Genomic DNA, 26,655 nt, shown 5'->3' on the forward strand with positions numbered 1-26,655 from the left:
TGACGTCACACGCGTCCGTGCGTGTGGAAGGACCCATCTCCTGGTCTGGATGCTGCACTGTGGAATGTAGGATGTTAGCACCACGGGATGTGAGGGTGCATCTGTGGGACCTTCCATGCAACCTCTGCAGCTTCCTGTGAATCTGTTGTCATTGCAAAATGAAAATCCTAAACCAACCATGTGCTGCCTACGAGACACACGTCCAAGATGGAGGGACACCAAGATGCTGGAAGATGAGGACAAAGGTGAACTGTGCACTCACCCTAAGGAACTGGTGTGACTAGATGAGAAAAAGTGGACTTCGAGTGGGGATCCTTACTAGAGAGATGATGATGGTCAGCACCAGGTGCATGTCAATGACTCTCTAACTGGGTCAGTTTGCATGGGCAGCTTCAGATATATTTGAAACAAAGATTGGCAGGATGGCAAAGAGAAACACTACAGTGGCAGATTGGAGAACAGGGCTCAGCACACAATGGCCCTGTGGGCCAAATCCAGCCCACAGTCTATTTTTGTACTGCAAGCTAAGAATGGTTTTTATATTTTTAAAGTGTTGTTCCTAAAAAAGAAGAACATTCAACAGAGACTGTACAAGGCCAGCAAAGCCTAGCATATTAACTCTCCTGCGTGGCTGAGTCGGTTAAGTGTCCGACTCTTGGTTTTGGCTCAGGTCATGGTGAGAGAAGTCAGCATGGAGACTGCTTGAGATTCTCCCTCACCCTCTGCCCTTCTCCCCACTCATTTGCTCGCTCACTCTCTAAAAAAAAGAAAAATCTTTTTTAGAAGCGCCTGGGTGGCTCAGTCGTTAAGCGTCTGCCTTCGGCTCAGGTCATGGTCCCAGGGTCCTGGGATCAAGCCCCGCTTCGGGCTCCCTGCTCAGCGGGAAGCCTGCTTCTGCCTCTCCCACTCCCCCTGCTTATGTTCCTTCTCTTGCTGTGTCTCTGTCAGTTAAATAAATAAAATCTTAAAAAAAAAAAAAACTTTTTTAAAAAGAGAGAGATAATCAGAGGATATTAGGAACAACACTATACCAGTAAATTTGGATGGTTAGGTAAAATGAACATATTCCTTGAAAAACACAACATAGTAAGACTGAAATGAGAAGATAGAGAATCTAAACAGTTCTAAATCTGCTGAAGACATTGACTCTGAAGGAAAATGCAAATCCCGATGGCTCCTGGCCAACATCCCTAAATCTCAGGAAGAAGCAGCATCAGGGTTATTAATCCAGCTTGTCTTAACAAATCCAGCAAAACCTTGGTACCAAAGACATGAGAACACATGAAAATTAGAGGCCATTCTGTTTCATGAAAATAAATACAGAACTTCCAGACAAAAATTAACAGATTGAATCTGGCAATACATAAAATTGATAGAAAGTTGATTTAACATTTGAAAACCAGTAGATTCACTCTAACACAATAAATAAGAAAAAGCATATGTTTTTGTTAATGGGTGCAGAAAAACTCTATGGTTAAATTCAGTACTTGTTCATGATAAAAACTCTCAGTAAACTCAGATTAGAAGGCAGCTTCCTTAATGTAGCAAAGATTAAAATCTACAGCAGAAATTATACTTAACGGTGAAATATTGAAAGATTTTCCCCTAGTGGGAGTGAGTCCAGGGTACCTTCTTTCAGCACTTCTGTTAAACCGGGAGCCTTGGCAAGAAGAGCAGTCTGAGGAAAGAAATATAAGGTGTAGGGTTTAGAAGAAATAAAAATCATCATAATTGACAGATGGCATGATTGTATAAATGGAAAATCATACCTACAGAGCACAGCCCTTAGAATTAGTAACCAGACTCAACAGGTGCTAGATACAAAGTCAGCATATACACACCCAAATGTATTCTATAAAACAATAGCAAGTAAAAATAACCCCACAGTTTTTTTTATGTTTACACTAACAGCAAAGAAAGAACATGAAACAGCAAAAGACAAAAATCTATACAGAATCTCTCCATTGACAGGCACGACATTTCTGAAGGAATCTAACTTAAAGAAGGCTCCCCATTTAAAGGTGTCCGTGATCCCCAGAGTCCCGCGGAGAATCCCAGCATTCCCTGTGGAAAGCCCGTGTGTGGTGCGTGCGCTGGGACAGTGGGGACAGCCCTGCCGCTCACGGTGTGGCGAGCCTCACGAGGAGTGTCCCCAGAAGAAGCCCGGAGACAGCAGTACATATACCGCCTGACTGGTTCTTGTAGATTCACAAGCGTGGAAAACCAGCTACGGTTGGAGTGGCTAGAGCTTACTTTTCGGGGGCAGTGAGGGTGACAGGGAGGCCAGCAGGGGCTTCTGTGATGCTAGCAGCATGTGCTTTGTGGTCTAAGTGGTGGTTGCACGTTTTGTGAAAATTCACGTGGTACACATGGGATCCATGCTTTGGGGCTGGCATACCTCCTTTGTAATTTACTTTAAAACAGGGATAGAAGGGATGAACACAAGACCTGAACAAGAATTGATTCCATTACAGAAAAACCTACCAAATTGGAGACGTGCCCCCAGCACGCGGAAAAAATACCTCACATCTGTATCAGGGCGCCTTTCCCACAGGCTGGTCTGACACCGAGTAGTCACCGTGGTCTGAGTGCTGGGGCGAGGGCCCACGGTGATGGGGCCGGGGTGGGGAAGCTCAGGGCTGCTGGAGGTTTGCAAGGAGGAGGTAGAGAAGATGGGACCTTCTAGAGTCAAGTTATCCCGTGGTGCATTGTCCAGACAGGAGGGCTGAGCCACGCGTGACCCCGAGCCCTAAGACGGTGCAGTTCCAGACAGACAGCACGTGTGTAGTTGGGGAAGTGCAAGAGCTCGATGCACAGTGAGGTGGCGGAGAGTGCTGCAGGGCCGGAGGTGGGGCACGTAGCATGATGGGCAGCGGCCAGCACAGGCCTCACCTGCAGGTCCCTGCAGAGCAGAAGGAGTGAGGACATCTACTTCTCATTAATCAGCGTGCCCTCGGCCTCACAAACCTGTTCGTGGTTGCCCTTTTTAGGACAGTATAAAAGCTGTGCTGTACAACAAACACACTTTCATTAAACCTTAAGAGTGGGGCGCCTGGGGGGCTCAGTCAGTGAAGCGTCTGCCTTCGGCTCAGGTCATAATCCCAGGGTCCTGGGATCGAGTCCCGCGTCAGGCTTCCTGCTCAGCAGGAAGCCTGATTCTCCCTCTGCCTGCCACTCCCCCTGCTCATGCTCTCTCGAGCTCTCTAAGTAAGTAAAATCTTTAATAAAAAAAAAACCCAAAACCTTAGATTAACTCTGGGGTAATCACAGTTCATGATAATTTTCTTAAAATGATGATCAGTTTTATTTTAAGTGAAGTGAACCCTTACTTAATAAAGGGGATAAAACGTCTGTGACTTCTTTCACAGTTTATTTTGGTTTTGTAAACTATATTGGGTATGCAGTGATATTTAAAATAGCCACTATTTAGGGGCGCCTGGGTGGCTCAGTCGTTAGGCATCTGCCTTCGGCTCAGGTCGTGATCCTGGGGTCCTGGGATCGAGCCCCGCGTCGGGCTCCCTGCTCAGTGGGAAGCCTGCTTCTCCTTCTCCCACTCCCCCTGCTTGTGTTCCCTCTCTTGCTGTGTCTCTCTCTGTCAAATAAATAAATAAAACCTTAAAAAAATAAATAAAATAGCCACTATTTAATTTGAGCCACGTTGGTCAACCAGACACCGAGAGATTCGGTGGACACGTGCTAGGTTATCCATTCACGTGTGTGCAGTCAGCATGGGCCCCAGAAGCGGACGTGGCTCTGTCCATGCACAGTGAGAATGTGTAATGTCAGGGTAGATTTGACAACAAAAAGAAATACTTTATATTTGTATGACTTAATTTGTAAAAAGCTATCCACTCATCAGCCCTATGAGATAATTAATACTTTAATTAGAACAACTGAATGTGCTTTTTAAGAATACAGTGAGCTCATCAGTATCTCAGACGGTGCTCTCTTGGCTTCTCTTCCTTTGCTTTGCTTTTAAAGGAAGTTTTTCCGAGTACACCCGAAGCAGATGAGCTTGCAATGTTTTCCTGGTGGACTGCAGCTTTGACATGTGAAGGGGCAGTTCTGAGTTGTACACACAGGCCTGGGCAGATGTCTGGGGTGTGCACAGTGGGTGTGCACATGAGCGTGCATACTCGTGATGCAGCTGCCCTCATGTCCCTGTGACCAGCGGGGCTCCCCATGGGGGCTGGTGGGCACGGCACCAGGTGGCTGCCATGTCGCCCTGAGGTACAGCGTGTCTGCGTCCCCATGTGCATGACTGCTCCTTTCCATTCTCTGTCTGCACCCCACAGCCTGATTACATCGACCCCCGAGCTGTGCAGCTTGGCTCCCTCCTGGTCCGCGGCCTCACCACTCTGGTCCTGGTCAACAGCGCGTGCGGCTTCCCCTGGAGGATGAGCGACTTCATGCCCTGGAATGTATTTGACGGGAAGCTGTTTCATCAGAAGTACCTGCAGGCGGAGAAGGGGTATACCGTGGAGGCTCTCGTGGAACAAAATGTGAGTTCACAGTTTCTTCACATTCAGAAACAATAGGTTTGAGGTCAGGTGCTCAAATGCATCCTAATGCTCAGAGTCCTTGGCCAGACATGAGTTCTCTCTGTCCCAGCAAACATGCCTCCCAGAAACGTCCCAGTGGAGGACAGACATGTTCCCAGACTTTGAAATTTTACCCAGTTTACACTCACTGTTGATTACATGGTTGGAATTACTGCTCTTTTGATAGAGGGTTGCATTATTCCAGGAAGGCAGAAACATGGGTTGGGAGGCCGAAAGGTTCAGCATCAGCATATCCCATAGCTTCTCCCAAAATACTGCCATAGGGCTTGAGTCCCCAAACTCCTGCTGAGGGATGGCAGGGAGCACCCCACCCAGTCCTCCGCGGCCCCCTCTTGAAGTGCTTTCTCTCCCTTACCCTTCTTGAATCAAGAAGGAATGTTTCCCCAGAGGTGCCTTTGCAGACATCAGACTAATTCAATAGGAACAGTAACCATGTATTTACTTGAAAATATCCCTTGAAGGCTGCTGGTTTAGCTGGGGATGTTGGCTATGCGATGTCCAGGCTCCATGATTCCTGGGAGGTTTCCAAGGAGGGCTCCCGCCAAGCTCACTTGGAGCATGTTATAATAGCTGCAAGTATGCGCGAGACCCTGCGGCCCGCAGAACAGTCACCATCCGTGAGGATAAAGCATCCTGAGCTTCACATCAGACGGAAAACATTTGGAGAGAAACAAAAACCAAACAAAAACCCAGGGCGTCCTTTGGGATTTGGGAGCAGCTAGTATTGTGTGCAGACAGCGGTAGGGTCATGAGGGAGCGTGTTGCTCAGATCGGGCTTGTCCCCATGTTCGGGAGTGGGGAAGGGTCAGAGCAGAGCAGACTGCAGTCACCACCTGCAAACCCCCAGTTGTGGCCCCGTGTCTGATGTTCCGGCCACGCACAGGGTGACCGCAGGTTCGGGCAGATGGGGCCACGTGTCAGCAGTAAATGAAGTGGCCCGGAGGGGCAGGTCCGCCCCTCGCCCCGCTGCTGCTGCTTCTGGTGTCACCACTTGAGGGGCTGAGGACCCAGATGACCGGCCCAGGTTTGTTTGGAAGGACTGTGTGGTCATGGCCCAGATGTCACCACAGAACTCGGAGACCTTTTGGAAGTGACTGTTTAACCTACAGAAGACCAGAAGGGATGTAGCACTAGTGTTATTTCCCCGGGGACTCAGGAGAATGTCAGTTTTCTGAGAACCTCTTGTTAAGTTTCAGTGTTGAAGGAAACGCTCACCCAGTGTCCTTGGACACCGTGGCCACTGTTGTGTCTCCTGAGTGTGTCCACAGGCCTGCCACTGCTCACGCCGTCTGCTCTGTTTGCAGAGGTCCCGGCTGACCAAGTTCCATGCACTGAAGTCGGTCGTGTGCAAGGCGTGTGTGAAGGAGAACAGACGCATCATTAGCAGGCAGCTTTGGCGCTCACACCAGCCAGGTGGGCATTGCGGGCCCCCACCCCTGCCGGGGCTGGCCTTACAGTGCAGGACTCCAGCAGCAGCCTGGGAGGTTGGGATACGACGCAGACTTACCACGCTTGCTGCTACCTAGCAGTTTCAGTTCTGGTCCCTTTAGGAAAGGTGTCTCCCAGAGGGCGCCCCTGCTCATCCCATGACGCAGAACGCCCCCGTGGGCTCTCTTTCTTCTCGTAATAAAACTTAGCACAGAAAGAAAACAGTTAAAAGGAAATAGAAATAACCTTTATTCTGTCAGGAGCACAAATGTGGACAGCTAATGCGTTTTTGCACTATTATTCTGTGCTTTTATCTCATCGTGATGATCTTCTGTGCGATTGTGCATCCTGCTTGTCCATACTCCCCTCCGACAGTGGTGCACATACGCTTAGTACTCCAGCTCAGAAGTGGCTTCCATTTTTTCCCATTTTATGTACATTATTTCCTTAAAACAGAGCATCATAGCTTACGAACTATAGGTCAACCTGCAGTCAAATTTAGATAAATGTTGCCAACTTGTTTTCTAAAAACCTTCACCTCTACGCCTTCACCAGTGATGAGGCGCTTCTGCTGCGTTCACCAGTATGTTTTAACTAACGTGTGAGATGAAACAGTGTATCTTATCGACCAGATGATTCTTTATTAGGGAAGTTGGCTGTCTTATAGATCAGCTGGTTGATGAGTTGAATTATTTCATGTCCTCCTTCGGTTAGGATCCGTGCCTCTCACTATAGCAGCTCCATCTCTCTCCTTGGCAGAGTTAGAGAACTCCCCCTGATTCCTACCCCCCAGACTGTCTTCAGGGGCTCTGCTGGCCATCAGCCATGCAGGTCTCATTCTGAGAGACAGTGAGGTCATTGTCACGTGCCAGGTTTAGGGCCTGCCTGAAGGAGAGTCTGGGGGGTAGGAGAGGGGCTTCCTCCCTGCTTCCCAGGAGTCACAGACTCCCGCCTCGTCCTGCCCTTTTGTCTACCCTTTAGTTTTCTCCTGCCACCTGAGGATAGGCAGGATTTGAGACCCCAAAGCAAGAGCTTATTCCTTGCAAAATAGATGTGCAGCATTCTGCCTCTGTTGCCTCTGCCCAAACTGGTTGACGGTCTGTCCTGCATGCCCAGTGCCTCGGGTTCCTGAGCAGAAGCTGCAGGCAGCAGAATGTAGGCTGCTTTCAGCCGGCAGGAGCTTAGTCAGACTTTCTCATGTTAAATTCTAGTCGAGACAAGGGGTAGAAGGTGTCAGAGCTCAGGAATTTCAGAGAGGAAACTTCAGGGTGGTTAAGTGTGTGGAGAATCGAGAGGAGGGCACACCATGGTCTGGCTCTCAGAGTCCCGGGACCCCTGCTCACCCAGAGCCCAAGCGCTGGTGGTCTGCAGAGTCGGGCCCTTGCCCTCGGGAGGCAGGGTCAGTCAGAACCGACTACCAAGGGCCCTGCTCTGGCCCAGCGTCTGCCAGGCTGCTCGTCTGTCACCTGCATGGGTCCTCTGGGGGAACATGTTTAAATTCAGACGTCCACCTCCCATCCCAGCTGTGGCCCCTGAGTCCACATTTTTCATGGGCTTTCCCTGTGATTTAAGGAAACCGAAGCTCGAGAACTGTGGACCTGGTGCCGCCTTGCTACCCTCTTAGATGTAATGTGTCACTTGGGGTTAGGCATGTGGTAGCCTCCTGACGTGCTGATCACGTGTCCCCACAGGCAGGTGGGGGAGGCAGGGATCTGGCTCCCACAGGACGAGCTCCGGGCACAGCCGGGCAGGCCAAGGACAGCACTGGAGGGACCAGGGACCAGGTAAGAGGCGGCAGCCATGAACTGCTCACGATGGTGTTGTCTTGGCATCGTGCTTCTGCTGATACTCTCATTTCATTGCTGAGTGAGGTAGAGACAGAATTTCCAAGCTCCATGCTGGTCTATCTCTGCTCCTTGCCACTTCGTTTTCTGTCAATTCATTTATCTGTTCAAGACCCTTTTTTTTATAATTTACTTAAAGAAAGGCTCTTGTAAAGATTTCATGCAATGCATCCCTTTAATGAAGAAAGAGCATTTTGATATGTTCTGGGATTTGGCTTGTATACGTAAGACCCTTTTGGGTGATCAAGGAAATAAAATGAATTCTTTACTTCTTGGGTGTGTAGTACAGATGTTAGGTTTTCATGCATAAAGCTGAATTTAATACATAGTAATTTACATTTTAAATACAGAGAAAACCTCATCAGTATTTAAATTCAAAATTCCTTCGTTTTCAAAGCCCAACTGTAGAGACTTTTATATTACCTAAATTTACAATTTTATCCTTGCAAATACAAACAAACCTTTAATTTAATTTAGTTTTTTGCAAGCTCTGAAATGTGTAGAGATTTCACAGAGTACTCACATTATTACCCTAAAGCACAGCGAGTCTCTGTCATTAAGCAAAGCTGCGTGTCTCCGTCGGCCTGTGTGGTGGCCACTGCATCTCACCACTTGGGATGTTGCTGAGGGGAATCTGAGCCTCTCCCGGTCGGTTGCCTCTTGTTCTGGCAGAAATCTGGGGGTCCACTCTAATGCCCAACCCTGGGGGACAGAGAAGAGCGCTGTAAGATTTACAGCTGCTGTAGGTGTCCCCACAGAGTCCACCTAGCCAGTCCTGACACCCACTGTCACCTAAAGCTCCTCGACGGTCAACCTAGGGGGCGGAGCAGCATCCCTCGCCCCCGCCCACCCACCTCGTCCAGGATAGGCACGCGGTGACTCCGCCCAGATCTGAGTGTTGATGCTAGAGGCCTAAATTAGTTGAGGGCGAATCCCTTCCCCATCACCTCAAGCATTTTTGAGATTGCTTTTAATGTAGAAGGAGCTGCGGTTTATTGAACTAAACTGCAAACAGGGAACCCAGAGGCCACAAGAGGGTTTGTCAGCTTACCTCGACTCGGACTGCGACAGCCATTGCTGTGGACTCGCGTCCACACAGTGAGTGGGTATCTCAGAGGGCAGCCCTCGGGGTGCCTAAGGGAGGGGCATGTGCAGAAGGCAGGGCACCAGCGAGCCGCGTGTGGCTGGAAGGGTCAGTGGGAGGGAGGCTCATGGGAGGTAAAGTTGGGCAGACAGCAAAGGAGCAGACCTTCCAGGGCCTCACAACATTGGTCAGAGCCCTGGAGTTCACTCCAAACAAGATACTCCATGTGTCCGTTCTGAGTCGGTATTCCCGTAGTCACCAGCCCTCCCCGTAGAGCTCAGAGCCCGCACACCTTCAATACAAAGCTCCTATTTTGTAATACTAACAGGGTTTGAATTTAGGTACCAATCCTGTGTTTGAAATATAAGCATGTGATGGGCTGGGAGCAGAGTGGGGTCCCAGCCCTCTCTGTCCGGATATCCCATCCCAGGTATGTTTAAGTAGCAGGACCCTGGGGACCTGTCACCCTTGAAGCTGCGGTGTCAGACATCTGCGACCCTGGCCCCTCTAGGTGAGGATTAGAAGGCACCCACCTAGCTCAGGAAAGCAGCGTGAGGGAAGGCATGCTGGACATCTTCCAGGCAGCCTGGCATGACAGGGCGTGCATAGTCCTCCCTGTGTTTCCTCTAAGCAGACGACAGAGTCTTCCCAGTGTCCCTGCTGTCGCTGGTGTGGGAAATGGTGACATTCCTCTTAATCCCCTCTGGCCTGGGCTTGTCTCCTTTTCTTCCTGCTGGGTCTCAGGAATTCAGGAAACCTGAGACAATACAACCTCAGGGTGAGGAGGGCTGCAGGTTAAGCCCGGCAGGGTGAGGAGGGCTGCAGGTTAAGCCCGGGTGGGAGAGAGGCCACGAGTCTCCGGGGAGATGAGCACATCAGCTGTGGCCCGTGGCTAGGACGTGTGCCTGTGGTGGAGCATGCAGCCGACACGTACGCGTGCATGCTTCCCCTTAGATGCTCCGTGGACTGTGCTCCCTGCCGTGTCATCAGCATCCAGCCTGGGCAGCCTTTGGTGTCCTGCCAGCTCTTGAGTCCTGGGTTCCAGTCCAGCCAGGTGCAGTGGCCCCGCTGGGTCCTTGAATTCGAGCCTGTCAGAGCAGTGAGTGTTGGAAGTGTCTTCATATATCTGCTCTTTCCCGGAGGAAGCTTGCTGCAGTGGGTTCTCACAGGCAGGACCCACCGCTCACCAGTGACCCGACCTGAGCAGATGACAGAGCCTCCAGGCGTTCCCCCATGCACATGACCACCCGGAATTTCAGGGAACGTTTGGAACACTTAGGATGTTTGCCAGACCGGGTGCGAGGCCTAGAGAAGCATGTCTTCCCTCTTCTGTTCTGGTTATGTAGAAGCAAGGAGACCATAACAGATGCAGCAGCCAGAGCCTGACGCTTTCCCAGGTGTCCTGGTTTGCAGGAAATCCCTCCTTGGGGGATAGGACCACGGTGGTCACACGGAAGATGGGACGGTGGTGCAGGAGGGCTCGGGGCTGAAACCCGTGCCCTGTGAGACCTCAGGTCCAAGGCAAAATTGCAGTGGTGAGTGCTGAGTTAGGATCAGGTTTCAGAATTTGGGGTGGGGATGCAGGCTTCGGGAGCAGTCGCTGGTGTTGTCAGGTGTGTGTGGCGGCAGATGGCAGTTAGGCCATGGCGGGCACCACAGAACGCACAGACTTGCGGAACCACTTGTCGACCACCTGAACTAATGGAACATCATGTCAGCTGCACTCAAAAAATTAAAAGAAAAAAAAAAAGAGTTTGGGCATGGAGGTGCAAGAAATTAAAAGTCTCCGGCAAGACCGTAGTTAAGCAAGGACAGTATGTGTCATTTGCATTTTGTCTCACATGGAGAAATGTTCACAAAAGTTTCATTGGCGGTACCAATATGTTGTCTAATTTCAGGTATCTCTGTATGAGATACATGTTCACACACACAGAATCTTTTATTAGAACTGGAACATTGTTTAAGGTCAGGTAATCCACTTTTTTAGTTTCATCACTGTGATAGAATTACATCATTTTTACTTGGCCCACACACGTTTGCGGGCTTATGTCCACCTTTGAACTCCTATTTTAGTATTTTTTAGAGATATGTAAGTAGTCTAAGTAGAAAGTTGTCAGTACTTCCTGGACAGAGTTAACAGACAAAATTCTTTGTTCAAGTCAAACTAAAAATGCCTCAGAATGAGTGTATTGAATCACTGTGAGACAGTTGGTGAGGAGGGAGGATAGGAAGAGGGAGGAGGAGGAGCAGCGGCGGGCGCGGCCGCCCCTGTGAGCCTGGCCCACGCGGGCCAGGCAGGGAAAGGCCAGAGGCACCAGCCTCCCTGTGAAGCGTGTGCTTCCTGGCCTGTGAACTGGGGAGGGGACCCAGGACCAGCAGAGGTGACAACCTCCCTGCCTCCCTGGGGCCGGGAACTTCAAAGCCTCTACAGTGAGAACATCTTAACCTCCTCCGTGCTGTTGGTGAGAAATGATGTGTTAAATTCCACAGTCAGTAGCAAATCACATTTGCCTGTGATTTCTTCAGATTTTCACTTGTCGGTGGTAATTCTGTAGGAGGCCTGGGCTGTTGTAAAACTGTCTCTGATCATCTGTGGTAACAAGGTGGGGCCTGGAAACCTCGCTGTGGCCTTGCTGTGACCCTCTCCCACCACCCAGCCCTTGGCCAGAGCCCCTGCCAGCCTCCCACTTGCCGGAGCGGCTGGGCCACAAAGGCTGCCCTCGGCGGGAGAGGCGTGGGCATCAGTCAAGCAGAAGCACGGAAAGCTTTGTAGGAAGAGTGTTATTTTCTGAATGTGAAAACAACCACCTATTTTACTGGCAGGTTGGCTCTCTTCTGGTCCTCGCCCAACATTCCCTGTGTAGCGGAAGGTGAAAAGTGGCCAGCTACACGGGGACGGGGGCCTCTGCACTCAGCTGTAGAAAGAGCCACACGTCGCTTTCTCCGTCCTTGGCCAGGTGTCCTCCGTGAGCCATCTGCATATGCGGATGCATTCCCCAGTGCCGCTGGCAGCAGGGGCTGTCTGGATACCATGCAGGTGGTTGGAGCTGGCATTTGGAGGAGCAGTTGGGACACTGCTTCCTTCTATCAGCAGAGCCACCTCTTAATTAATTGCTTCCTACTCTAGTGGAGTAATTGTGCAACAAACTTCTAGTGACCGTGGCCACAACAGAAAAGAGAATGAAGTGCTGTCCTCCAAATACAACTCAGCATGTTGTTTTTATACGTACTTAGAAATGTGCAGTTTTTTCTCTTCGAATTTTAGAGAAATGCAATTAACTTAGTTTTGGTTTTCATATCTCTTTGGTGCAGGAAATAGACAGTATGAGCCTGACCATTGGAGAAGATATTCATCCTCTTCTGGGTAAGTGCACCACTTACATTCTCAGAATAAATCAGTTTTATCAAAGATGGAAGTAAAGCATCTGTCTTTATAACAAATCTTTCATATCAGTTGCTAAACTTCAAAAGAATTCAGATGTTGAATCCTGACATGGGGCTAAGTTAACTTGGTTTGCAGATAAATTTGCTTCCTCTCGACAAAATGTGGAGAGAAGGGGACGGGGAGTCTGGCCTGAAAGCCCTGGGACGCCCTTGAGAGTGAAGCTCTCAGAACAGCATTGCAGTTTTCCTTGGGGAGAGAGTGGCCTGTGGGGTCTAGACCTAGTTTTTCATGGAAAGGAAAATCATCCTTTTTGGTGACTTCTCCCTCGTATCCTATAAAAAAGTGCTCTCTTGACTTATTTTCAGAGGTTGTGCCTGATTCTGTGGCCCCAAACAGTTGTTAACGTCTTCACCCTCATTTCTCCATCTGTGTCTATAAGGTGTGGTTGATTTTTTTTTTTTTTTTAGTGAGTTGGAATCTTACTCTGTCCTGCTTTTTTTAAATTTAACACTAGATTGTAAAGATTGTAAGGATTGGAGACATGATGCCCTATGTATTCCAAGAATTGTTTCTAGTTATAAATACAGAAAAAGAAGTAACAGCCTTCTCACCTTCCTGGCGGGAGAGCCGGCTCTGCGTTGAGGGCCTGGCCTTGCCTGGGAATCATAATGGTGTGTGGCCCACAGGTCTGTTCCTGCCAAATCCTCCTTTCCATTTCACTTTTGCCAGGCTCCAGCTCAGAGTTCCTGACAACAGTGCGTGAGAGGCAGGCCTGGGTCCCAGCTGACAGAGACCAGGCATCAGACAGGAGGCCTGTAGGGGTGTGGGGGGAGGAGGCAGTCGTTCAGTGTCAGGAAGCTTAATTTATGATGCCACTAATGAGGGGTTCATTTTTTGCTCTATCAGAGCACTGAATGACTCTTGTTTTTTAAAAATGTTCTAGATACTCCAAGTTTCATGGAAGAATTCTCAGATAATTTAAGACTTGTAATTTCAAGGCCAAAATTGTACTGAACTCTACCTATGGGGTATCGATAATGGAAAGAAATCTAGATTCAGAGGTTAGAAGACACACCCTGAGTTAGTGGCCTGTTCTGCACCACACGCCGTGGCTCTGGAGGTTCCCAGCACTCTCAGATAATGCTCACACGTGCTCCCCAGAAGACATGGCCAGTTGTTGCTGTCTATAAAAACAAAATAAGCCCTAAGCATATTCACAGTCCAGTTTGCGTATTGCACCTGATGAATTACCCTAACAGCTCAAGTATGCAGAGCTCCTGGCTTTGTCTGACCTTAAAATCCCATCTAGTATTTACCAAAACAGGAATACAGTCTCCAGGTGTTTTAATACTTGTAGGTTTTACATTGGAAACATCCTCACTACTTCCTGCAAGGCCTTCTGAAGAACATTTGCATATCTAGTTACTTTCCATGCAGCTCTTGTAGGACCTACAACCTCATTCCCCAGCTTTAGAAATAGATTTGTTTCATTCCACTTATGGTGTTTTTTGTCTGTTAACATTCTATTGCTTTCATTTCTGCTCATTTGAAACCAGTGTTGCTTCTAGAAGTTTCATTTCTTTGCTGCTTATTTTTATAACTTTGAAATAAATTTCTCATCCCTTAGACGAAAAGAGTAGACCTCCATGAAAATTGTTTTCCCCCTATCTGAACTCCAGCTTGTCAGTAAAATATGTGTAGTCGTTAGCAAGCTTAAGTAAGTCATTGAGTTTGTACAGTCTCTCTTATGTTTGAAAAGCCAATGCAGTAAGTTTCTGTAATCTTGTTGTGTAAGGTAGTTACCTCTGCAGCCTAGTCTTCTGATGAAATGTCCATGTATCAATTTAAAAATGAAAATAAAAATACATTTATCACTCATAATTAAATATTTCGTATTTCTTTGATTATTTGGAAGACATTTCATGATCTAATATATTGGGATCTTTGGGAAGAAAAAGGGTGTTGAATTTTGTCAAATGCTATTTCTGCATCGACTGAGATGGTCATAGGATTTTTTTATCCTTCATTCTGTTAATTTGTTGTGTCATGTTGATTGATCTGCATATGTTGAACCATCCTTGCTTCCAGGAGGTAAATACTACTAATCATGGTGTATGATGTTTTAATGTTCTGTTGAATTTGGTTTGCTAGTATTTTGTCAAGGATTTTTGCATCATTGTTCATCAGGGCTATTGGCCCGTAGTTTTCTTATAGTGTCCTTGTCTGGTTTTGATATGATGAGGGATTGCTGGCCTCATAAAATGAGTTTGGAAGTGTTCCTTCTCCTTCAGTTTTTGGGGAAGAGTTTGAGAAGGATTGGCATTAATTCTTCTTAAAATGTTTGGTAGAATTCACCAGCGAAACCATCTGGTCCTGGACTTTCATTTGTTGGGAGGTTTTTAATTACTGATTCAGTCTCCTTTCTCACTGATTGGTCTGTTCAGATTATGTGTCTCATCGTGATTCAGTCTTGGTAGGTTGTATGTCTCCAGGAATTTATCCATTTCTTCTAGGTCATCCAGTTGTTGGCGTGTAAGTGTGTATAGCGGTCAGTTCTCTAGTATCAGTTTTAATTTCTTTCTTTCTTTGTAATTTGATTTGAGCCATCCGTCTTTTTCTCTTGGGTAGTCTAGCTAAAGGTTTGTCAATTTTGTGTATCTTTTCAAAAAACCAATTTAGTTTCATTTATCTTTCTTTATTGTCTTTCTTGTCTCATTTATTATTTTTTTAATCTTTGTTATTTCCTTTCTGCTATCTTTGGGCTTAGTATGTTCTTTTTCTAGTTCCTTGAGCTGTAAAGTTAGGTTGTTTATTTGAGATGTTTCTTTCTTCTAATGCAGGCATTTATTGCTATAAACATTCCTCTTAGAACTGCTTTGGTTGCATCCTATTATTTTTGCATCCCATTAGGTTTTGTACGTTGTATTCTATTTTTGTTTGTATCAAGATACCTTTTGATTTCTTCCTTGACCTCTTGGTTGTTCACAAATGTGTTGTTTAATTTCTACAGATTTGTGAATTTTCCACTTTTCTTGTTCTTATGGGTTTCAAGTTTCACACCATTGGGATCAGAAACTGTACTTGAAATAATTTCAATCTTGTTAAGTTAGGGGGGTGAGGGACAGAGAGGGGGGGAGAGAATCTTAAGCAGGCTCCACACCCAGCATGGAGCCCAGTGAGGGGCTCAATCTCACGACCCTCAGATCATGACCTGAGTCGAAATCAAGAGCTGGATCCTTAACCACCTGAGCCACCCAGGCACCCCTCAATCTTGTTAAATTTTTAAGACTTGTTTTATAACCTGATGTACGATCTATCCTGGGGAATATTCTTGTGTGCTTGAGAAGAGTGTGTATTCCTCTGTTATTATAGATGTCTGTCAGGTCCATCTGGTTTAAAGTGCAGTTCAAGTCCAGTGTGTCTTTATTGCTTTGTTGTTTGGATGATACACCCATTGTTGAAAGTGGGGTATTAGATTCTCCTGCTATTATTATATTGCTATCTACTTCTCCCTTCAGTTGTGTTAATATTTTCTTTATATGTTTACAAACTTTATCATCCTTTCATTATAAAAGCTGTCAACAAAGTAAGTATAAAAGGAGTGTATCTCAACAAATGCCACGTATGACCAACCCATAGCTAGCATCATATACAATGGTGAAATATTGACAGCTCTTTCTCTAAGATCAGGAACAAGAGCAAGATGCCCACTCTCACTACTTCTGTGCAGCATAGTACTGGAAATTCTAGCCATAGCAATTGGGCAAGAAAAAGAAATAAAAGGCATCCAAATTGAAAAGGAGGAAGTAAGATCTGTTTGATGACATGATCTCATATGTAGAAAATCCTAAAGACACCATCAAAAAACTTTTAGGACTATTAAATGAATTCAGTAAAGTTGCAGGATACAAGCTCAAATTAAAAAAAAAAATCAGTTGCATTTCTATACACTAACAACAGACTATCCAAAAAAGTAATTAAGAAAATAATTCTAATTATAGTAGCATTAAAAAGAATTAAATATTTGGAAATAAATTTAACCAAGGAGGTGAAAGATCTGTATAATGAAAACTATGAAACACTGATGAAAGAAACTGAAGGCATAAATAAATGGAAAGATATATTGTAAAATGTTCAGAGATTGGAAGAATATTGTTAAAATATCCATACTACCCAAAGCAATCCACAGGCTCAGTACAATCCCTATCAAAATTTTAATGGCGTTTTTCACAGAAATGGGACAAACAATCCTAAAGTTTGTATAGAACCACAAAATACCCCCAAACCCCAAAGCAATCTTGAGAAAGAACAACAAAGCTAAAGTTGCCACATTTCTTGACTTCAAACTGTATTCCAAGGCTAAAGTAATCAAAATAATGTGGTACTTGCACAAAAATAGACTCATAGATCAATGGAACAGAATAGAGAGCCCAGAAATAAAACCTCATGTGTGGTCAACTAATTTTCAACAGGGGCTCCAAGAATACACAATGGAGAAAGGAACGGTCTCTTCAATAAATGATGTTGGGAAAACTGAATATCCACACGCATAAGAATGAAATTGGACCCTAAACTTACACAAAAATGGATTAAAGACTTTAACATAAGACCCAAAACCGTAAAACTCCCATAAGAAAATACAGGGAATAACCTCCTTGACATCAGTCTTGGAAGTGATGTTTTGGATGTGACACCAAAAGCGCAGGCAGCAAAAGCAAAAATATGCAAGTGGGACTACATCAAAGGAAGAAGCTTCTGCGTAGCAAAGGAAACAGTGAACAAAATGAAGAGGCAACCTATAGAATGGGAGAAAATATTTTCAAACCATATATCTATCTGATAAGAGGTTAATATCTAAAATATAAAAGGAACTATTATAACTCAATAGTAAAAAAAGAAACAAACAAAAAACCAAATAACCCAATTGAAAAAGGAGCAAAGGAACTTGAATAGACGTTTCTCCAAAGAAGGCTTACAGATGGCAAACAGGTACATGAAAGGGTGCTCAATATCACTAATCAGGGAAATGCAAATCAAAACCACAGTGATACATTACCCCATACATGTTAGAATGACCATCATCAAAAAGACAAGAGACAAGAAGCATTGATGAGGATGTGGAGAAAAAGGACCTCTTGTGCACCATTGATGGAATACAAATTGGTGCAGCCACTGTGGAAAACACTATGGCAGTTTCTCAAGAATTAAAAATGGAACTACCATATGGTCCAGCAGTCCTACTCTGGATGTGTATACCTAATGAGAAGGAAATCAGTATCTCGAAGAAATATCTGCACTCTAATGTTCATTGCAGCATTATTCACAGTAGCCAGTGTGGAAACAACCTAAGTGTCGTCAACAGATGAACAGATAAAGAAATTGTGGTACATATACACAGATAATATCCAGCCATAAAAAAGAAGGAAATCCTGCCATTTGTGACAGTGTGGATGATCTTAGAGGACGCTACACTAAGTGAATCAAGCCAGACCCAGAAAGACAAATATTTAATGATATCCCTTATATGTGGAATCTGAAAAAGTCGAACTTTAGAGAAACAGTAGGACAGTAGCTGCCAGGGGCTCCAAGGTTGAGGAAATGGGGAAGTGTTGGTCAAAGTGTACAAATGTTCAGTTATAAGGTGAATAAATTCTAGATATCTAATGTACAGCATGATAACTATGCTAAAAATAATGTATACTTGGAATTTGGTAAGAGAGTGGGTCTTGAGTGTTCTCACTACACACACACACAGATGGTAATTATGTTAAGTGATAGAAATGTTAGATTAATGGTGGTAATCATTACACAAGGTATAGTTATATCAAAACACCGTGCTCTACACCTTAAATATATTCAGGTCTTTATTTGTCAGTCATATCTCAATAAAACTGGTGAAAAAAAAACCAAAAACATAAAGAGGGTGCCTGGGTGGCTCAGTCAATTAAGTGTCTGCCTTCAACTCAGGTCGTGATCCCAGGGTCCTGGGATTGAGCCCCACATCGGGCTCCCTGCTCGGCGGGGAGTCCACTTCTCCCTCTCCATCTGCCCCTCCCCCCCCGTTTGTGCGCTCTCTCTCTCTTGCTCTCTCAAAATAAATAAAATCTTTAAAGAAAGAAAAAGAGAGGAGTCTGGAATTGAGACGTGTATAAAACAGATGCATAAGCATCAGACTGACTAACAGTGGTTGTCTTTGGGGTGGGGATGAAATTACAAGAGACTGGTCATTTCCTGCATTTCTGTCTTGTTAAGAAAGACAATTATTTGAATTGGGAAAAAAAAATTATTTGAGAGGGACCCAAAGACAGAAAATTTTTCTTTATTCAACATTCTCTTGGCCAGAAGTCCTGTTGACTCCATATATGGTGTATAGGATTGGAACTGCCTGCTTGTGCAGACTGAGAGCTGTGGAGTTGCTGGGGGTTGTCATGTTACCTTCTAACATGGGGTCACCATCTCCCCTGCTCCTCTCACCAGTCAGTTCCCACTGCGCACCAGAGTGCTGACCCCTCCACTGCTCATTGTATGCAGATTTTCGGTCCTTTTAATTTTTACCATCTGTGGTCAAAAAAGAACAACACTTAGTTTAATTTAGTTTGCATTTCTCTGAGTATTAGTGGAGCTTATTTCTTTCATATACTTATTGGCCATTTGTAATTCTCTTTGTGAACTACTTATTTATATGCTTGGCTAAATTTTTCTTGGGTGATTTTTTATATTGATTTGGCCTTTTTTCATATTATGGGTATTAAATCTTTGATGTTCATCTATATGGCAGATATTTCCTCTTCCTGGCTTCCTCATTTTGGAATTCATTATTCACATAGAAACCTAGGCATCATCCTTGATGTTTCCATTTCCCCAAGTCCTGACAAACAGTCTGTTGCGAACAGCGATATATGGAACCACAAAAGACCAAATCATATCTGGAATTCACACTCTTCTTAATATGTCCACTGCTGCCACCATAGTCCATGCCTCCATCACCCCTCTCACTGTGACTTCTGAAGCTCCATATATATGGACAGTGAAGCCCCCTCTGCCTTCAGTAGCCTCTTCTCTGGCTGTCCCTTTACGTTGCTCTGGCAAACCTGGCAGTCCCATAATTTAGCTGTTGCTCCTGTACCTTTGTGTTCCTCATTTCTGCTTCCAGACTGTTCTAGTAGTAAGTAGAACTACCTAATGAACTATCCCAAGCCTTGGTGGTGTAAAACAAACATCTAGTATGCTCACAGACTCTCAGTCAGAGCAGACACAGCTTGTCTCTGCTCCATTGTGTCTGGGCCCCACCTGGGAGACCTGAAGTCATACAAAGTCCTATTCATTCACATTTCTGGCTTATGCTACCTCTTGGCCAGGGGCCTCAGTTTCTCTCCACATGAGCCTCTCCATTAGTCCACAGAGACTAGCTTGGGCTTCTTCCCAGCATGGTAGCTGGATACCCAAGAGCTAAACACCCAGGCTGAGGCCATGTCATTGTTTGTAACCTAGCCTCACAAGTCATTCATCAGCTCTGCTGCCCTATTCTGTTCATCAAGGCAGCCAAAAGGGCCTGTCCAAATTCAGGTGAACATGAAGTATACTTTCCTCTTGACAGGGGAAGGGGGGGCCTCCACAAGAGCATAGGAGACTAAATGTGTTGCTGTGGCCATTTTTTGGAAAGTACTAAAACTACAGACTTTAAATCTCCTGTCATCCAACCCTACCACCTACGCTGCCATTGTCCTTCAGATTCTTCAAGATTTTGGCTCCTGGCTCCCTGGCACTCTTCCCACCACGTGTCTTGTAATAATTTTTGGTGATTCCAATAGCCTGTAGGTAGTCCTTCCCTGGTAACAATTCCTTGACCTGCCGTTTCAGCAATGTGGTCTTCCACCTTCACCTTAATCATTCCCAGTAGCTCAACCACTCCATAACTTCAGTTTCAAACACACTCCAACCACACAGCTCGCTGTGTACAGATCCAGGTGATTCTTTGGTCAGATCAGAACCGCCCAGTCCATTGGTCCAACTGCCCTTCATTGGGCCTCACACTTCTTACACACCCCTTCTTACTTGTCCTCCCGTAACTTTATCTTCTATGGTCAGTAATCAAAGTGACTTCCTTGTTTATACTCTTGAGTGCTTTGCCTTTCTCATTTTACTGTGTTTATGTGGTAAAACCACAAACCCAGGTTAAATCCAATCCTCTGCATTTGGGATATGGCTAGAGAAAGACCCACAGTCATGCTTACTAGTCCCAGCTTAAATTCATGCTCCCTGACCTCAGCGAACTCTTGGTCCTGCCCAGCGGTCGTCCTCCATTCTTTGCTGCTGTCCAGATGCTGCACACTCCCTCCATCCCTAGCCTTCCAACACTTCCTCCTTATCCATAGTCAACAGCTGACAGCTTTGCTTTCTGTACATTCCTTTAGCCACATTTGTTCTCTCCCAAGTGTGTATGCACCATCTAGATTCATAACCAAATACCAAGAGAATTGGACAAATCCATAATAACAGAGGTAATATCTATTTTTTCACCTACTCATATGGACAGACTGACCATGCTTTTAGTCTGGGCCAGGCGCAGCTGTACTCCGCTCTTTCTCCATCATCTGCTCAGTGTCACTGCTGCAGAGCACAGCCCCCCTTACTGTTGAGCATCAGGTACGTTCTCCCACCTCACAGAACCCTCTCCAGAAATCACGTCATTTCTTTGCTTTCCTTTATAGAAAAATAATTTTGAGTCCAGAAACCCATAGTCAGCCAAATTAGCATTCTAGCATAAGACGAAAAATGAACACATTTTCAGGAATCAGAAAATGTTGACTCACAGATCCTTTACAAAAGAAAATGGGTATGGTCTAGCAAAGTGAGCACTTCACCTAACATGAATACATGAGCTGTAAGAAGCAGTGTTGAACAAAGAAATTAATAAAATATCATTATTGCTAAACAGTTATTAACTGTAAGAAAACAAAAATGTGGAAACAATTGACTAAAATCCCAGACCATCACAAGGAAAGTGATGAGTGTTTCTGGGGAATAAGATAAAAAGAAAAGTAAAGACAAACTAAATTTCTTATCTTGCTTTAGAGAGGGGATAGAGTTGTAATAAATCTTGATGTTTTTAGAAAAATATTAAGTTTATGTGTGTGTAAAATGTAGGGATATGTGCTGGAAGAAGGTGGTGATTGATGGTTGGATGGATTAAGTAGGTGGATGGATGGATGAATAGATGTTAGATACGTGAACATCTATCATATCCTTTATGCACCTGGTGTCATAAATCAAAATAATAAGCAAAACTTAGGGAGTATTAATTAACACATATCTGTCAGAAATGAACCGATCAAATGGACCAGAAGTAGTGACATACATTTGAACAATCCTTTAACAAACTTATTCTGATGGAAATATACAGAACGGTATATGCCCTTTTGTTTATGTTATCTTACACAAATGGACAGTTCAAAAATCTAACCGTGTGCTAGGCTCCAAAGTAAATCTCAACCAATTTAGTGAAAAGTAGAAATCATACATGCTGTATTTACACAAGAAAATAACTAGAAATCAACAACAGAAAAATAAGCAAAAATCTTTCCACTTGGAAATTAATCCATTATTCTAAATATTGAGGAAATCAAAATCACTTTCAGAAAGCATAATAACAGTACTATATTCAAAAAAATAATGGGAGGGCAGTTATGTCAGGGAATACAGGGTATAGAAAGCACCAGGAATCTGTCTCTCCATCCCCTAGACAACAATTCTACTGCCAGAAACTGTTTAAAGGAGCTATTTTGGAACTGTATGGAGCCGGAAGACTTGCAGCTTCCAGAAGATAGCTTGACTGGTAAGCTGTGGTTAATTCCCATCATTTTTGGCTGCCCATCCTCCAGCCCCATGGCAGACAGCCATGCACACATTCCTGGGGTACCTTGCTGGAGCCAGGGTGAACAATGAGGACCTTGTCCAAATATCAGGCTCTTGTGTAGTGGTTGCTGTTTTTGATTGCTGAGAGTCAAGCATAGAGGCTGGCCACCATTGTTTCAACCTCCACTGGCTGAAGTGGCTTTCATAGTATTGAATGGGGCAACGCATGTGAGTTGGGTACCCACCCCCCCCAACTTCTTGCTTTTGTGGGAGCCAGACACTTAAGAATCAGGACATTCAAACACAACTGTACGTGCAGGGGAATTTAAAAAGCCAATGCGTGGCCAGGGAAAAATGGAGGCTCAGGAAAGGTGTGAGAAGACCTTAGGCTTTCCCCTCAGGCTGATCTCCAGCAGACACACGACAACAAACAGCAAACACTAGGAGATGGGGAGAATCTGATTTCCAGAGGTACAACAGTACGATTCAATTTTTATGATGTCCAGTTTGCAACAACAACAACAAAAAATCACAAGGCATACAAAGAAATATGTAAGCATGGCCCACTCAGAAGGACAAAATAAGTGGACAAAAACTGTCCCTGAAGAAGCCTAGATGTCATATTTAATAGACAAGACTTAAAGATCCTCAAAGAACTAAAAGAAGACACGGACAAAGGAAAAAAAGGAACAAACTGAGAATATCAAGAGATATAAAGAAATAAAGATTACAGAAAGAACCAAGAAGGTATCTGAAGCTGAAAAGTATAATGACTGAAATGAAATCTTCTCTAGAGGAGTTCAAAAGCAGGTTTGAGTAGGCAGAGAAAGAATCTGTGAACTTGAAGATGGGGCAATTGAAGTTATTAAGCCTGAGAAAAAGAATGATGAATAAAGAAAAGTGAACAGAGTTTTAGGGACTTGTGTGGTACCAGCAAGCAAACCAGCATATGCACTGTGGGAGTCCCAGAATGAGAAGAAAGAGGTAAAAAAAGAATATTTGAAGGAATAATGGCTGAAAACTTGCCAAATTGATGAAAGGCATGAACCTACAAATCCAGGAAGCTCAGCAAACTAATTAGAATAAACTCAGCCCACACCAAAATGCATCATCATCAAACTGGTAAGGGCCAGAGACAAAGAGAGAATCTTGGAAGCAGCAAGAGAGAAGTAACTCATACAAGAGATCCTCAATAAGCTTCTCACCAGTTTCTCATCCAAAATCTCAGAGGCCAGAAGGCAGTGGGTTGATATACTCAAAAGTGCTGAAAGGAAAAAACTGTCCACCAAAAATTCAATATCTGGCCCAACTGTTCTTCAAAACTGAGGGAGACAGTTTACGGATCACTCAGAGTCAGTGCTACAGGCCTGTACCTTGCTCCTGTGACTTCCCTGCTGTCTGCCCCACTCGGCCCCATGATGCTGGTGGACCTCAGCAAGTGGTCCAGGCCTTTGAGCCTCACCATAGAGAGAGGCTGGCATGTCCACTACCCCCCAACATGACACATGCTCTGGCTCCTTTAAAGAGCAGTACTGGAAAAAGCAATAGGGAGTCACTTTGTGGTTAAGGCATGGCCATCTAGATGAGCTGCAGGGCTGAGTGAGAGGTTGTCAGAAATCCCAAGTCTGTGCCTGCTAAACTGGTCATTCTTCATCTGTGTAAGAAAAGCCAATCTGGAGTTGTGGAATGTTGTGTTAATTTTGCTGTTTGCTTATAGTTGAATAAAAATAAAAACATATGGATGAAAAAAAGATGGGGAAATTAGGACATTCCCTGATAAATGTAAGCTAAGGTGAAGGAGGTCATTACCACAAGACCTGCCATGCAAGAAGTGCTGAATGGAGACTTTCAAGATGAAATGAAAAAAGAGGATGTAACAGTTGAAAACGTGTATACAGCCAACATTGGAGCACCTAAATACATAAAGCAAATACTCACACATGAAGAGAGAAATTGACAGTAATTCAATAATGTAGGGGGCTTTAACACCCCACTTACATCATGGATAGATCATCCGGGCAGAAAATCAGTAAGGAAACATTTCTTTGAATGATACATTAGACCAGATGGACAGATAAATACAGAACATTTCATCCAAAAACAGCAAAATACACATTCTTTTCAGTGCACATGGAACATTCTCCAGGATAGATCACATGTTAGGCCATAAGACAAGTCTCAATAAATTTTGAAAGATTAAAAATCATGTCAAGGGATGCCTGAGTGGCTCAGTCGGTTGGGCGTCTGCCTTCGGCTCAGGTCATGATCCCAGGGTCCTGGGATTGAGTGCCGCATCAGGCTCCCTGCTCTGTGGGGAGCCTGCTTCTCCCTCTGCTTCTGCCTCTCTCTCTCTCCGTCTCTCATGAATAAATAGATAAAATCTTTTAAAATAAATAAATAAATAAACAAACAAACAAATAAATAAAAATCATGTCAAGCATCCTTTCCAACCACAATGGTGTGAAACTAGATATCAATTACAAGAAAAAAAAACTGGAAAAAAACACAAACATGTGGAGGTTAAACAACAGGCTACTGAACAACCAGTGGGTCAACAAAAAAATTAAAAAGGAAAAAAATACATGGAGACAAATGAAAATGAAAACATAATGGTCCAATGTCTTTGGGATGTGGCAAAAGCAATTCTAAGAGGGGAATTTATAGCAATACAGGCCCACCTCAAGAAACATGGAAAATCAATTTAACCTAACACCTAAAGGAACTAGAAAAGGAAGAACAAAGCCCAAGCTTAGTAGAAGGTAAGTAATAAAGATCAGAGTGGAAATGAATGAAATAGAGACCAAAAAAAACAACAACAAAACAGAAAAGATCAATGGAACTGAGAGCTGGTTCTTTGAAGAGATAACCTTTGGCCAGAATTATCAAGAAAAAGAGAGGACCCAAATAAACCCAGAAATGAAATAGAAGTAATGACTGACACCATGAAAGTACAAAGGATTATAAGGGAATACTATAAAAAATTGTATGCCAACAAATCGGACAACTTAGAAGAAATGGTTACATTCCTAGAAACATAAATCTTCCACATTGAATCAGTAAGAAAGAAAATCTGAACAGACCAATTACTAGTAACAAAATTGAATTGGTAATCCGAAAAACTCCCATTAAACAAAAGTGCAGGACCAGGTGAATTCACAGATGAATTCTACCAGTCATTTAAAGAAGAGTTAATACCTGTTCTTCTCAAGCTATTCCAAAAAATAGAATAGGAAAGAGAGCTTTCAGCACATTTTATGCATCCAGCATTACCCTTATAACAAAACCAGACAAAGATGTTACAAAAAAAACTATAGGCCAGTATTCCTGATGAACATAGCTGCAAAAATTCTCAACAAGATCTTAGCAAACTGAATTCAACAATACATTAAAAGGATCATTAACCACAATCAAGTGGGATTTATTTCGGGAATGAAAGGATGGTTCAATATCCACAAATCAGTAAATACAGTGTACCACATTAACAAACAAAAAACAAAAATCATAGGATCATCTCACTAGATGCAGAAAAAAGCATTTGACAACATTCAACATCTGTTCATGATAAAAACTCAACAAAGTGAGTGTTTAGGAAACATTAACATAATAAAGGCCATATGTGACAAATCCACTGCTAAAATATCATACTCAGTGGTGAAAAACAGCTTTTCTGCTAAGATCAAGAACAAGACAGGGATAGAAAAACAATAGGGAAAATCAATGAAATCTGGAGTTGGTTCTTTGAAAAGGTAGGAAAATTGAGAAACCTTTGGCTAGACAAAAAGAGAAGATAGAGATAAATTCAAAAATATAAGTGAGGACATTGCAACTGACTTGACAGAGATAAAAAGGATTATAAGAGCATACTATGAAAAATTGTATGTCAGTCTAGAAGAAATGGGCAAATTCCTAAAATGTATTAATAACCTAAACTGACTCAAGAAAAGATAGAAAGTCTCAGTAGACTTATAGCAGGTAATGAGACTGAACCAGTAATCAGAAACCTCCAGCAAGAAAAGTCTTGGACCAGATTGCTTCTCTGTGGATTCTACCAAATATTTAAAGAAGAATTGACACCAGTCCTCCTCAAATTAAAAATAATAATAATAATAATTAAACCAAATGCTTCTTAATTCATTCAGTGAGGCCAGAATTTCCCTGATACCAAAGCCAGATAAGAATATCACAAGAAAATTACAAACCAGTGTCTTGTGAGTGTAGATGCAAAAATCTTCAACAAAATATTAAAAAATTGAATCTGATATAATATTAAAAGGATTATTCATAGGATCCAAGGGGGATCTATTCCAGGAATGAAAGTGTGGTTCAACATTATTAGAACGAAAGGGGCAGTCACATGACCATCTCAATTGATTCAGTAAAGACATTTGACAAAATCCAACATTCTTTCATAATAAAAACTCTCAGAAGACGAGGGATAGAGGTAAAATTCCTCAACATGATAAAGGGTATTTATGAAAAACCCATAGCTAATATCAT

The 26,655-nt window shown here is 44.0% G+C and overlaps 1 protein-coding gene across 1 annotated transcript in view; it reads left to right on the forward strand.

Moving 5' to 3' along the window:
- Nucleotides 1-26,655, forward strand: part of FAM120B (family with sequence similarity 120B) — a 91,186-nt gene that overhangs the window by 60,323 nt on the left and 4,208 nt on the right. The window contains 4 exon segments of the mRNA XM_034992133.1: nucleotides 4,296-4,502; nucleotides 5,867-5,975; nucleotides 7,682-7,774; nucleotides 12,231-12,282. Of these exon segments, the coding sequence (XP_034848024.1) occupies nucleotides 4,296-4,502; nucleotides 5,867-5,975; nucleotides 7,682-7,774; nucleotides 12,231-12,282 (461 nt within the window).

This window comes from Mirounga leonina, unplaced genomic scaffold, assembly GCF_011800145.1.
Source record: "Mirounga leonina isolate KUSES-001 unplaced genomic scaffold, KU_Mleo_1.0 Mir_55, whole genome shotgun sequence".
Classification (NCBI taxonomy): domain Eukaryota; kingdom Metazoa; phylum Chordata; class Mammalia; order Carnivora; family Phocidae; genus Mirounga; species Mirounga leonina.